This window comes from Physeter macrocephalus, chromosome 19, assembly GCF_002837175.3.
Source record: "Physeter macrocephalus isolate SW-GA chromosome 19, ASM283717v5, whole genome shotgun sequence".
NCBI lineage: Eukaryota > Metazoa > Chordata > Mammalia > Artiodactyla > Physeteridae > Physeter > Physeter macrocephalus.
Window position 1 is genome coordinate 1,299,024 of NC_041232.1, and position 13,183 is coordinate 1,312,206.

Genomic DNA, 13,183 nt, shown 5'->3' on the forward strand with positions numbered 1-13,183 from the left:
GGCGACGGGTGGCAGTCAGTCCTCACACCGAGATCTCGTATGTGGTCCCACCCACGCCGGACACCTTCTTAACGAGCGTGTGCCGGGCGGGGCTGGCGGAGGGCCCTGTGGGGCCGGTGGCAGGCCCCAAGCGGGCCAGGCCCGGGGACTGCCCATTAAGCTTACTTGGGGGGGTCTTCAGCTGAGGGTGGTCCCTGCATCAAAACAAGCACACACACGCACACACACGGTGAACACGGGACCATGGCAGGACAGGGGCCAGCGGAGGCAAGAGGACAGAGGACACAGACACAGACGGAGCACTGGGCAGCCCCTGCCTCTGACCCTGGACGGTCCCACACAGAAATGGGTGGGGGAGCAGAACCTGCCAGGGGAGGGCCGTGCTGTCACAGGACACAGATGTCAGAATGGCCACCATCCCCTCCCAGGCCTCTCGGCACAGACCACAGAACACAGGGAGGCCAGGCGGATGCTGGCCAGGCGAGTCCCTGGACCCTGCCCTGTCCTGGTGCCCTGAGCTGGGAAGCCCAGCGGTGACGATGTGGCCTCTTCCCTGCTCCCTCCAAGGGAAACGAGGGGCTGCCCTTCTGCCCTCCAGCCTGCCCAGCACCGACCAGTAGCACCGACCTCGCTGCCCAGCATTCATGCGGGCAGGAACCCCTCCCTCCCTGGGCTGCCTCACAGCTGCCCCCTCTGGGCCTGTTACACCCACAGCAGGAACCTCCTCGTCAACTGAGCCTGTGCTCACGGCAGCCAGGTGAAGCCCTGGTGAGCAAACGTGCCCAGCAGGTGCTCAGCTCTTGTACTTGGGCCTGGGACCAGCCTGCCCTTCTGAGACTCGGTTTGCCCATCTCTGAGCAGGGAAGCCCTTGCTTCCTGGGGCTGTGTGCCCCCCGAGGGCCAGGACCGTGGTGCCCAGGGTGGCATGTTTTGCTGTGGGAGGATGGTCACCCAGACTTGGCCTTCTGGACATGGACAGTGGCACCATCTCTAGAGGAAAAACCCTAGGGTCCCCCACATGCTGGGTCTGTGCCAGCCAGGGGAGAGTGTGGGCGTTGGGCTCAAGAAGCAAATTCTCCTGCCCCTGGTCCCAGGACATGCCAGGGCGTCCTTGGAGCCAGGCTACCCTCACACTGGCCGCCAGAATCCTCCAAGGTGGGTGAGGCCCACCCCCCTAGGTAGCCTCAGGCCTCCTGGGCAGCCCCCACGTGCTTGGCCAAGAGGCCCTGCAGGCAGCCAGACACCTGCCCTGTGCCCGGCAGCTGACCGCACCCTGAGCACCCACCTCTGCACAGACAGCGAGGGCGGCGGTTCTGGGAGCTCCGCTTGGATGAAGGCGACGGCTTTGGGGCCCACGTAGGAGGGCGAGCGGGGAGTGCTAGGTGGGGACGGAGGGACCTGGCGCACGGGCGACCTGTGCGAGCCGCTGGCGGGCCGGGCCCCCGGGGCGCCACTGTTGGCCAGGTCTGCCTGCAGGGAGGAAGAGGAGGTCCGCGGCGCCCGGCTTACGGCGCTGGACAGCGAGGACAGCGACGCCTGCAGCGCGGGGTTGCGGGCGCCCCCGAAGCCGGGCCCGGCCACCAGGTCGTCCCTGGAGCTGCAGCGCAGCGCGGGGCCACGGGGGCCCTCGGACAGCACGCTGGCCTGCTGCAGGCTATAGGAGCTGGGTGCATCGTAGACGCCCGAGTCGCCAAAGAGCGAGTCAGCCTGAGAGCGCAGCAGCCGCTCACGCTCCTCCCTGTCCTTGCGCTCCTGGATGGAGGCCATGATGGTCCTGGACAGGTTGTCGTAGCGCACAGGTGAGGGCTCCCGAGGCCGCAGGCCCAGCACGGGGCTGAAGCTGCGGGGCGGGGGCCGTGGTGGGTCGCCCGCTGCCCCCGCGTGCAGGTAGGGCGAGCGGTAGCTGGCTGCGCCAGCTGAGGGGTGGGCCGGGCACGTGTGGCCCCCGGGAGAGCCAGGGTTCAGCAGGCTGTCGTAGGACAGGCTGCCGTTGCGGTTGGGCAGCGCGTGGGGGGCAAAGAGGCCACGGTGGGGCGTGGGGGGCCCACCCTCAGAGCGCAGGGGCTGCAGGGCCACGTGGTCCCCGCCCCGCCGGCTGGCGGCCTTGAGGCTCAGGGAGCGCAAGGCGCCTGAGAAGGTGTCAGCAGCACTGAGTGGTGGGGATGGTGGGTAGGCCGCATGCAGGCTGCTGGGTGGGTAGTCAGGGACGTCCAGGCTGGGCTCGGATGCAAAGTCCAGGCTGTGGATGCTGTCCTCCCCCAGCGTCAGGGAGTCAGTGCCCGTGACCTGCAGGGGGAGATGGCGCACATCCATCTTGGCCCACCCACTGTGCCCTGCCCCCTCACCAGGTGCTCTGTCCCCACTAGGAAGTTGCAATCCCGGTGGCATCAGGGATGGCAGCAGGTGCAACTGACGAGCTGTTCCCAGAAGCTCTCTATCCCCTGTGCCCCACGGAGGGAAGTGGGGACAGGGTGGAGCAGAGCAGGGGGCCCCAGAATCTCTCCAGGGAAGGCTGTGCATCTGCTCCAGCCCAACTCCCCAGGGAGAAGAAGGGGCCTTGGGGCAGCCTTGGGATCAGGACCTCAAAGAGACTTAATAACCACAGTGACCCATGGCCTCTCCCAGGCACCCCACAGCTGAGGGTCTGGATGGGCAGTGCAAAGCAGATAGCAGGGCAGTGCTCTCGGAGCCCAGCAGCCCAGGGGGTAGCCACAGTGACAGAGAGGGGCCTTTCTGATTCTCCGTGATTCCAGGCACACAGACTTGGACTGGGACAGGAGCCTGCAGAACCTCAAAACCCAGAAGGCGCATGGGTGGGGACAAATGTGGCCTCAGGGCACTTGGCCAACCAGCCAGACCCTCCATGAGATCCAGGACAATCCCAGGAAGGCGGCAACCCACCTAAGCCCCCTCATTCCAAGAAGGGCCACCGAACACTGGCCAGGGAGGCCCAGACTCACTGCCCTGACCAGCAGGCCCCAGAGGCAGGGTCAGGCAGGATATCAGTCCTGGAGGGAGTTCCCTGGGAGAGAGGGGCTGGTCCAAGTGTGCTGGCTCAGCCACGGGCCTGCCCTCTGGTGGCATGAAGGAGGCAGGCAGCCTGGGAACCTCAGGGGTCTGGGTGTCTGCTCAGGCCGTCCGCTGCTCCACGTGAACGCAGAGAATAAATGTGCTTCCTCAAACAATCTCAAATTCCTCTGAAGCCTTCCCGAGGGCCCTGAGGACCTTACAGAGTGACTAATGGTGGAATTCCAGGCATCCTGGCACACAGTGCCCCCAGGGGGCAGCGCCTAGAGCCAGCAGGCAACACTGGCCAAGGGCCGGGTGGCTAGGACTGCCTGCGCCAGCCCCTCCCAGGACACCCGGCCCTGCTCCCCTCTACCAGCCCCAGCTGGGATGTCCACACCCTCTGTGACCCAGGCGGGTCTTTCAGGGGTGAGGCCTGGGGTGGGGCGTCAAGTAGGATTCCTGGGGACGCTGCCTCCAGGGCGTGGCAAAGTCTGGGGTCGGGGCTCTGGAGCTTCCCGGGCGGGGCCTCTTGGGTGGAGCCTCTGGGGCGGGGCCTCGGGACCTCCGGGCAGGGCCAGGCCTCCTCACCTGCTCGCCTGGCCCACAGAAGGAAGCCTTGGTACCCGTGGGAAAGGCGGGCCGGAACTTGTACATGGCGGGTGTCGGGGGGCTGGTCCTCTGCGCCGACAGGGCGCTCTCTGGGGGAGATGGACCACTGTCAGACTGGGATCAGTCTGTGCCCCTCCCTCCATTTGGCCGCCCCCGCCTCACCAGCACTGCCGGGGCGTGGGGTCTGCAGGTCGCTGCCAAATGTGCCGGCCTCCGCCTTGGGGGGCAGCGGTGGCCCCAGGTCCAGCGGCTTCTCATCCAGCCGGTCCAGGCTGCCCTTGGACTGGGAGGGGGCGCGGTCAGTGGTGTGTAGGGTACAGGCCACGGGCAGGGCTTAGCTGGGGACTCCATCCTGGGGCCTGGGACCTAGACCCCTCCCCCATTCCACCCAGTCCTTCCCCCTTCTACTCTTAGGCCCCTCCAACCTGACCGCTTCCCACCTCACCCCATCCCTTACCCCACCCCTGGGCCCCCACCTTGCTGTGGCCCAGGCCAGCCTTCAGCCCGTTGTCACTAAGCTTGACCTTGAGCGGTGCCGCTCGCTCCAGGAGCTCCGGCCGAAGGAAGGGCGGCTTCAGGCGAGCAGCGAGCGGCAGCCGGGGCGGCTCCACCACATACCTGCAACCAGGGGCAGAGGGGTCAGTGGCCAGGGCAACCTGGCCTGAATGCATGCCAAGGGCAGGACCCCACCTGCCAAAAGCAGAAGTGGATCAGGCTGAGGGCCCATGGCTGCCCACCCCAAACCCCGAGGAGGCCCACTGGACACCCGCCGGGCCTCACCGGGGCGCCAGGGGGCTGCACAGCACGTGCTCCACGTTCCCATAGCAGCCGCGGGTGAAGGGGTTCACACCCCCACGGAACTTCCCCGTCACCTGTGGACATGGGATCCCTCAGCCAGCCTGGCCAGCCAGGGTCTGGCCAAGGAGGGCAGGGGGGACAGGCAGGGACAGCAGGGGTTCCACAGAGGTGAGTTGGGCAGGGTCAGCCCAGGGGTGCCCCCCACCCAGGTCACCAGGGTCTGCCCCTGCATGCAGCTGTGGAAGTTCTCGGCTCTGATTCACTGGTGGCTGCAGTGCCCACAGATGGGGGCGAGGAGGGGGACAGGGCAGGTGAGACCCCACATGCCGAACCCCACCCGGCGTCTCCAGGGCCAGAGCTTCCCCTACCACAGCTGCACGTCAGCCGAGGGCCCCCACAGCCCTGCCCTGCCCCGCCCCACCCCAGTCCCTGTACAGCCCTGGCTCCTCGCTCAGCCCGTCGGGGACCCTCCCACGCCCATCCCCATCACTGTATGGCCCCACCCAGGGTCTGCACCTGCTCATTGGTGGTGCGGCCCCGAGTGACCAGCACCACGTGGAAGCCAGTGAGGCCGATGACAGGGATGAAGAAGAGGCCGGCCACACACATGACGGCCATGCTGGCCTGTTAAGGCCAACGGCCGTGGGTGAGGATGGAGCAGGCGCCTGTGGACAGACTACCCGCCCCCTCCCCACCGCCCACTCAGGGAAGGAGACCCACTCCCTGGGGACTTCTGGGCTGCCGACCCACCCCTCCAAGCCTCGACTTCCCCTGTGAGAAGCGTCCCCGGTCCACACAGCCTTTGTGGTCAGGCCAAGGATACGTGATGGCGGTGTGCGCGGCACCCAGCCCCTCGGCATGGTTCAGCACGTAGACCAGGCCGAAGGCTACGACGCCCACCATGTGAGCACTGAGCGACAGCAGGAACAGGAAGAAGTAGCGGTAGTTGCGGCGCCCAATGCAGTTGTTGACCCAGGGGCAGTGGTGGTCGAAGTCCTGGGCAGGAACAGCGCGTCAGGGCACACAGCGGGCAGGGGAGGAGGGCGTGGGCTGGGGGCGGGGCAGGCGGTCACCTCCACGCAGTTGTCGCAGACGCTGCAGTGGGAGCAGCGCGGCGGGCGGTAGAAGTGGCAGGTGGCGCACCATTTCATACGGACCTGGATGCCCCGCACATCCACGTTCTTGTACAGCGGGGCCCGGAAGTCATCCTCCTTATCCTCGTCCTCATCCGCTGTGGGCCAGGGGCAGCACGAAAGTGACTTCCCTGGCAGGAGAGCCCCTCTGCAGCCAGGCCCACCCACCCACCCCCCCACAACGCCCCCAGCTAGGCTCTCCTTTGTCAGCCACTCACACTCTAGCGAAAGTCAGCCAGATGAGCTGCCCCAGCACAGGGCCCTACCTCGGGGGAAGACGCCAGGGTCCATGAAGGTGGCCATGCTGAAGTTGGCCAGCACAAAGAGGAAGAGGATGCCATTGTAGACAGGAACGGCTGGGGACACAGCTCGTGTCAACCATGGGCACCTGTGTTGGACAGTAGTGCAGAGCTGGATCTGGGGGTGTGGCAGGTGTGTGGGGAGGGGACGCGGGGCAGAGGAATTAGGCTTGGCCACACGTGTGCAGTGCTCAGCATGGCAGTCAGGGAGACCACTGTTGCCACGGGCCCACTGCTTCTCTACTCAACCCTCAGGGGCTGTGCACAGGCTCCGTGTGTGCCAGGCCTGACCCAGACACCCCTGAGCGCCTGTTAGGAGCTCAACTCCCAGTTGAGCAGACTAAGGCTCAGAGAGGCCCATAGGCCAGAGCCAAGCCACGTCCTCCTGCCCCAGCTGGGCATCTTTCCGGGTCCCCTGCCCCGGATGGGAAAGGAGCTGGCTCTGCCCATGTGCTCTGACGGGTAGAGGCCAGTGACCTGCCGGGCAGCTCAGGCCAGCCCTGGGCCTCACCCAGACCTGTCCCCAGCTTGGCAGGGCCCTGTTGCCAGGGAGATTCTGGGGTGGGGTGTGGGGAGCCCCAATCCTCAGTCTGTAAATGCATGGGGGGTTCATGCCTGCTCTTCCCTGAGGGGTGCAGTCTCAGGGCCTGGGCCCCGGGTGCATCCCCGCCCAGGCTGCCTCTTCTTTTTAGTTTGTCACCTTACTCTCCATAAGGCAGTGCAGAATACTTGGAGACTCTAAAAGCATGGCGCCCCCCACCCCTCCGCCATCTCTCATCACCCCTCGCCACTTGGCTCCAAGGCTGCCCCCTCTTCCATGAAGCCTTCTCAGACTTCTGGCTCCCAGCAAAGGTCTCACACGCCTCCCTGGTGGACACTCTGGCACAGAGAGCATCTTCCTCAGGCCTCGCAGGACCTGACCAGAGCACCCCCTCACTGGAGAATTGCCAGTCCTCGGGCACATGGCCTGTGACCCCCTGTCCCAACCCTGTGGTGGGTCTCTGCCCACTAAGCTATTACAAAGCTCCTCTGGCTTCAGGCTCACCGTCCCTCCCATGGCTGCTGTGATAAGCAGGGGGCACCCAGTGGGTCTGTTTCCCTCCACGCACTCAGGCCCTCTGTGGAGCTGGGGGGCCAGTGGGGATCCCCTACACCAGACTTGACCATGTGGACAGGGCATTGTGGCCACCCGCAGAGTGAGTCGTGCCCGTGGCCCTGCCCGCCCCCACGGCATACGCCGGCCACACTGGCACCCACGCCTGCCTTGGCCGGGAGCCAGCCCTGCCACCCCAGCAACCACCTCCATGGTAGCGGAACTTCTCTATTTTTAGTGGAAAGCAAGAGGCTATTTAAAGATTCTGCTCCCACGGCAGGCAGCACACTCGGCGGGCTGGGAGCCGTGTGTTGCCCCTTCCTCTTCTCCAGAACCCGCCGTGGAAGTGATGCACAGTCTGAGGACACGGGGTCCCTCTGCCAGGAGGCCTTCCCCCACCACCCCTGCCCAGGCGGCCCAGAGCAGATAGCTTCCACACTCCCCATCCCTGCACGCTGGGGCCTGGCGTGCAGACAGCGCTCAATGTATGTTTGTGACCTCCGATCCAATGTCATTTGGCAGGATGATGATGGGCCCCTGAGGCGTGGTCTGCCCAACAGGGTGGGAGGGGGCTAGGAGCCCAGATGCCGGTGAAGACAGGTGAGAGAGAGCCAGGCACAGCCAGAACCTGGGAGAGGTGGGCAACGCGGACCCACCCTGGTGCTGCGAGACAGCTCCCCACACGCCTTCTGGGAGGGCTGACCACGTAGTCTGTGCAAAAGGAAAACGTGGCTCTCGGGTACCTGCACTGTCGCACACTGGGGAGCCAGCCTGCTCTCGAGAGGAAGGAACCGGCCGAGAACGGACAGACATGCAGACACGAAGTGCAGCAGGCAGGCGGGCGCTGAAGGCGGGAGGACGTGGGACGGAGCTGAACGCGGCCCTTCATCATCGCCCTCCGAGTTTTACCGGCAGATGTTGAGAGCCCACTGCCCGCCGGCCCTGCTCAGTGGACCATGCATCCCACCCTTCAGGCTGGGGGGCGGTGCTTCTGTCATCCCCATTTTACAATCAAGGGTATCCGAGGGCTTGTCACCCAAGGCAGGGACTGAACCCCCGCCCTGGAGGCCCACACTGCTTTGTCCTCCCTGGGCCTCGATGACCCTGAGTGACACGGTTGGGGCTGGGGAGAGCAGCAGCTGCAAGGTGATGGAGTAACGCTTGCAATGAGGTGCTAGACGGCCTCTACCCAGGGTGGACACCACCCACCCACTGCACGCGTGGGCAGCACATACCGGGGAGGGCAGGGTGGGGCTTTAGCCGGTGCTGGGCAAGTCTGGGAGGGCATGGGTTCTCTGACTGGGACCTGAGCCACTGCACCCTCCACTCACCACCTCCAGCCCCCCAGGCTTCACTCAGACCCAGGATCAGGCACTGCCACGCATCCTGTCCCCCCATCCTCGCCCCGGGGGCCTCTACCCCCCAGGCTGTGCCATAAGAGGGGCTGAGGCCTGGGTCATGCCCAACAAGGACTGGCTCACTAGCCAATTCTGCCAGGGCCCAGGAACGGTTAAGTAGGGGAGAAGACGAAAGAACACACGCACATCCACATGAACATGCAGGGACCCATGCATGCACGCGTGTGTAGCACACACGCAGACACACACAATGCTCCAGGCGTACATGTGTGGATACTGCACAAGCATGCATACACACACGCACATGTGATCAACACAAAAGGCACGTGTGTGCCGACGTGTGTACGGATATGCACACTTGTGCACACAATGGCACATTTGTACCCTCATTCACGCACAAACACAGATGCAGACTTGCCCCTCCTCCACTGACCCCCACACCCCAGCCCTCTCTGGACATCTCTCAGCTCCCTGTGGGCTGGGCAAGTGTGAGGATGCGTGAGGACACACGAGCTCCGTGGGCGAGGCCTGGCAGGCAGCACTGCTCCGGCCGCCTGAGTCTGCGCCAGGCCCCAGGAGCACCTCTCTGCCCTCAGGGATGCCACCCCACTCCCCTCCCAGGGACTGGTGTGCTCCAGGCTCGCCCTGCCGGGCAGGGGTTGGACACTGCCCACTGGTGGCAGACACACTTCAGGCCCCTCCCCCGGGCCGGCCCCCCTCCTGAGCCTCCACCATGGCCCCACCTGGACCGGCGGGAGACACCGCCCAGCAGGACGGGGTTCTGCAGCGTAGCATGCGGCCTCGGCTAAATGCAGAATGGAAAATTTTAACTCAGACGTTTTCACTTAAATCAGGTTCTTCATTAACACTGACTAATGAAGCTCACACACGGGACACCCGGAACCAGAGGGTCTGCGGCCACTCTGCCCTGGTCCAGCCAGGCAGGGCCTCTGGCCACATGCACCCACCCTACAGACACCCAAGCGGATGGGGAAACTGAAGCTCAGGGGACCAGGGGTACACACAGCAAGTCCTGGCAGGGGGCTAACACCAAGTGTCCCCCTCCCCATATGGTCCCTGCCAGCAGCTCCATCCACCTAGGCCCGCCGCAGGCTGGCTTGGTCTTGGACTGGAACTCTCACTTGTCCTAGGCTGGGCCTTGTGGCTGACTGGGTCTCTAAGCATAGGGAGAGCTCAGGCCCATCCTGGGGACCTGCCATGACATCCCAGAAGTCAGCCCACTGGCCCCAGACAGAGACAAGACAGCCGAGTGTGGGCCCCAGGCATGGGTATCCCACCAAGCAGCCCTGGCCCTCTGATGTTCACAGGGTCCCTGTCGTTCTGTAAGGTGGCTCCAGGAGGAGGAAGGGGAACGGGCAGAGACCTGGCCTCAGCGCTCTCGGACCCCTCCCAGCACTTGACCCGGCCTGATGCTGAGCCTTCTGGGGCCCAGGGGGACAGAACTGTACCAAGAACCCAGGAAGCCTTCCTGGAGGAGGAGGGCCACCAGGAACCTACCCTGAGGCATGCTACCCATCCTTGCGTGGGGACACCCCCAGCTCTGGGCATCCTCCCCACACCCCAGCCTTTCCTGGTGACATGTCTGAATGTCCTGCTGGCCGAGTCCCTCAGAGAGCTGGCCCAAGGGAGGGGTCTTTGGTCCTCTAGGCCTGGGCTCCCCACCCTGAGTGACACCCGGAGCTGCTGCCTATGTGGACCTGTCTCAAAGGGGCAACTCATATTTACTGAGTGTAGAGCGGGGGCCGGGGACTACTCAGCCTCCAGTGAAGTCCAAGGAGCAGAGCAGACAGAATCCTGCGGGGCCCCGAGGGCAGGGTAGGAAGGGCCCAGGAGCGGGTGTCTGAGTCTGCAGTGGGCCTGGGATCAGAAACAGGGCAGAGGTGTGGGTACCGGGGTGACGAGAGGCCTGTCCCAAGAAGAGGACTGCTTGGCCCCCTGCTTACCCGGAATCAGCCCACTGTTGATGATGTCATTGGGCCTGGGCCACCCAGCAGACCCCCTCAGGAACTACAACGCCAGCAGAACTGGGCTGGGCGCCGGCCAGGGTCCTCAATGGCTATTCAGCCAAGGAATGTGGCCGTGGGGTGCAGGGATCCCTGTTCCGGGGGGCGAGTGAGGGTCCCTTGGCAAGATGATTGCTGCACCTGGACGCCAGCCAGCACCCCTGCACCTCCACCTTCCGCATGGTCTCAGGCAGAGCGAGTCACTCAGGGCAGGATGCAGGGTACGCCTGTGCTGCCCCGAGGCAACCCCGAACCTCTCAGCGCTGGGTCACTGAACCCAGAACCCAGAACCCCAGCAGTGAGAGCAGAAGGAGGGTAGGCAGCCTCCATGCCCAGCCCCTGGGGCGGGTCGAGTTCACAGGACAGTAAGGATCCTCTGAAATCAAGGGAAGGCTCAGGACAAGCACCCTTCAGGGGGCCTGCGTGCACCTAAGGGGAGAGGAGGTGGGTGAGCTCCCTGGGGTGGGGTTGATCTCAGTTGCTTGTTGAACTTTTTTCCAGCGTTTCACAAGTTCTCATTAGAGAACACATATTCCTTTTAAAGTCAGGACAAATGCTGAATTGCACTTGGGGAGTGAGAAACCAGAACCAGCAAGTGGAGGCCAGGCTGCAGGGAAGCAGGGCTGAGACTCCCGCAGGACCCCTGCCCAGGCCCCACCCTTCAGAAGCCTCAGCGGGACGCATCCCACCTCGGCCCGCGCCCGCTGCCCACAGCCTCATAGCCAGCAGCATCTGAGTGACAAGAACAAGTCTGCTCGCCAAAGCCAGAAATAAGCCTGTCCACACAGGCCTTTTTTAAACACACTGTTGGCAGCCTGTGGTGCCCACCCAGCCCAGCCTCCAGGTCGGGGCTCGCCTACCTCCAAGGTGCCCAATGCAGCCTTCCGTCCTTGTGCTGCTGCCCTCGCCCCGGCTAAGGTGAAAGGGTACCCGGCTGGCTCCTGCCCACCCCCGCCTTGGAACAGATGCCCCACTGGCTGCGGCTACACCAAGCCTCAGGTCCCCAGGAAGGCTAGAGTTGTTGTTACTCGGGTGACCTGCCTGTGTCCCAGCCTGGGACTTGTGGCAGGAGGTGGTCGCAGACCTGCATGGCTGAAGCCTGGGGTCCCCAACCCTTCCCTGTGCCTGAGGAGCCCCGGGGAGGGTGGGTGGCAGGACAGTGCAGAGGGAACTGTGGTCAGCGCCTGCCCTGGTCTGCACGGGCCCGGGACCTGCCTGCTCTCTTCCTCAAGGGTCCCAGCGCCCACCGAGGCCAGTGTCCCTGGATGTGGCCTGGCCTGGGCCCTCCAGCTGTGACCACTGGGCCTTCCTGAGAAGGAGGTCAAGAGAAGGCAGGGGGCACTGCCAGGCCAGCGTCGGCCGTGGCCATGGGGCAGGCACGTGGCAGCCGGGCCAGGCCACACCTACGCGGGAACAACTTGGCTCTGGCCTGGGGCCGGACGGCTGGGAGGGCACACGAGAGTCGTCCTTGGCTCCTCCGCAAGGAGGGCTGGTGGCTCTGGGTGGCCCCCCTCCCCTCGTGGGGAGGGCAGGCCTGCAACCACACCCTGGGCAGCCCCCGCACACACTCCCCTGCCCGGGCCGGCGCCTCGCACCCAGGGCCTGCCTTGTATGCTCAAGGGGTGGCCGTCGGACACCAGTGTTCTCACACCCAGGACTCACCTGTCCCTGGCACCCCAGGACGGGCACGCTCGTGGCATCAGCCTAGGCCCAGAGTGGGGTCTCAAGTTGCCTACGGCCCTGGCGCCCCCACCCAGCCCAGCCCGCCAGCCCAACCCCGGCCCCGGTCCCGCCAGGCCGCGTCCACCGCTGTGCGCAGCCCTGCCCCTTCTGGCCCCAGCGCCGCGGCCGACTCACGTGAATACGAAGAACAGGGTGCTGGAGCCGACCAGCAGTGCGGCCGCCGTGGCCACCGGGATGTACTTGGCGGGTTTGAGGCGCGTCCCGGGGCTGCGGGGCATCCTGGGCGCCGCGCCGCCGCATCCCTCCCCAGGGCCGGGCGGGCGGGGCCGGCTGGACGGGCAGGACCCAGGCAGCAGCGGTGGCAGCAGAGGAAATCCCACCTCCCGGGCGGCGGAGACAGCGTGCTGATGTCAGCGCGCCCCTTAAGGTGGACCGGCGGTGAGGGGCCGTGGGGCCGGGCGGGGCCCCCTTGCGACAGCCGGCCCCTCCCACCTGCCCAGCCTGCCACCTCCCTCCTCCTCCTCCTCCCTCTGAGCTCGGGGCAGAGCCGGCGGCGGACCCTCCCGCGGCGGGGGCCTCTCCTCCAACTCCAGGCTGGGAGCCCGTGACCCTCCGAGGCCATGCGGCTGCCGCGCACCTGAGGTCTTGCCCACCGGGGTACATACACACGGCGACTGCCAGGCCTCCTGTCCCCAGCCCACAGGCCGCGGCACTGGAGCATGTAGGTCCCTTCCGGGTCCCTGTTTGCAGACCTTTCCCTAAACACCTCGGAGATCTTCCTGGGTAGGGCCAGGCCCCTCCCATCTGGAGCAACACCCCGCCCGCCCCACCCCACCCGCAGCATTTATGAGGGTGGGGGATCGTGACACTGCAGGGCACCTTGGTTGTTTATACCCTGCCCACCTCACAGCCCTTGAGCCACAGGGCCAGCGGGCAGGGTAAGGAGGGCGGGGCTGCTGGTCCCTCTGCATCCCAGCCCAGGCTGCAGGCCTCCCAGGACAGAGTGGAGTGCCCCTCGGAAGGGCCAGGCACCCTGCCCGTGCCTGGGATAGGCCCGCGGGCAGGCCCACCTCCTGCAGGAAATCCCACCCCGCCAGCACCGCCACTGCTGTCGCTTAAGGTGGACCAGCAGCCTCGCAGTGCTGGGCCGCGCGTGGGCGGACCACAGCCTCCACAG

The 13,183-nt window shown here is 65.6% G+C and overlaps 1 protein-coding gene across 5 annotated transcripts; it reads right to left on the minus strand.

The window, feature by feature from the left end:
* Window positions 1–12: 12 nt before the first annotated feature.
* Window positions 13–12,764, minus strand: ZDHHC8 (zinc finger DHHC-type palmitoyltransferase 8). Of its 5 annotated transcripts, none has more exons than XM_028480543.2 (11): window positions 12,672–12,764; window positions 5,816–5,937; window positions 5,490–5,647; window positions 5,240–5,412; window positions 4,933–5,035; window positions 4,399–4,490; window positions 4,095–4,236; window positions 3,781–3,901; window positions 3,598–3,707; window positions 1,286–2,286; window positions 13–194 (listed from the first exon to the last, which is right to left on the minus strand). In XM_028480543.2, exons 1-11 carry the CDS (start codon window positions 12,725–12,727, stop codon window positions 23–25), a joined length of 2,250 nt encoding a protein of 749 aa, XP_028336344.1. In that variant the 5' UTR covers window positions 12,728–12,764; the 3' UTR covers window positions 13–22. The 5 variants fall into 5 exon arrangements, with proteins under 5 accessions (XP_028336344.1, XP_028336345.1, XP_007119158.2 ...); XM_028480544.2 differs by having other exon boundaries at window positions 12,644–12,704; XM_007119096.4 differs by lacking the exon at window positions 12,672–12,764 and adding an exon at window positions 12,181–12,355 and having other exon boundaries at window positions 5,574–5,647.
* Window positions 12,765–13,183: the final 419 nt, after the last annotated feature.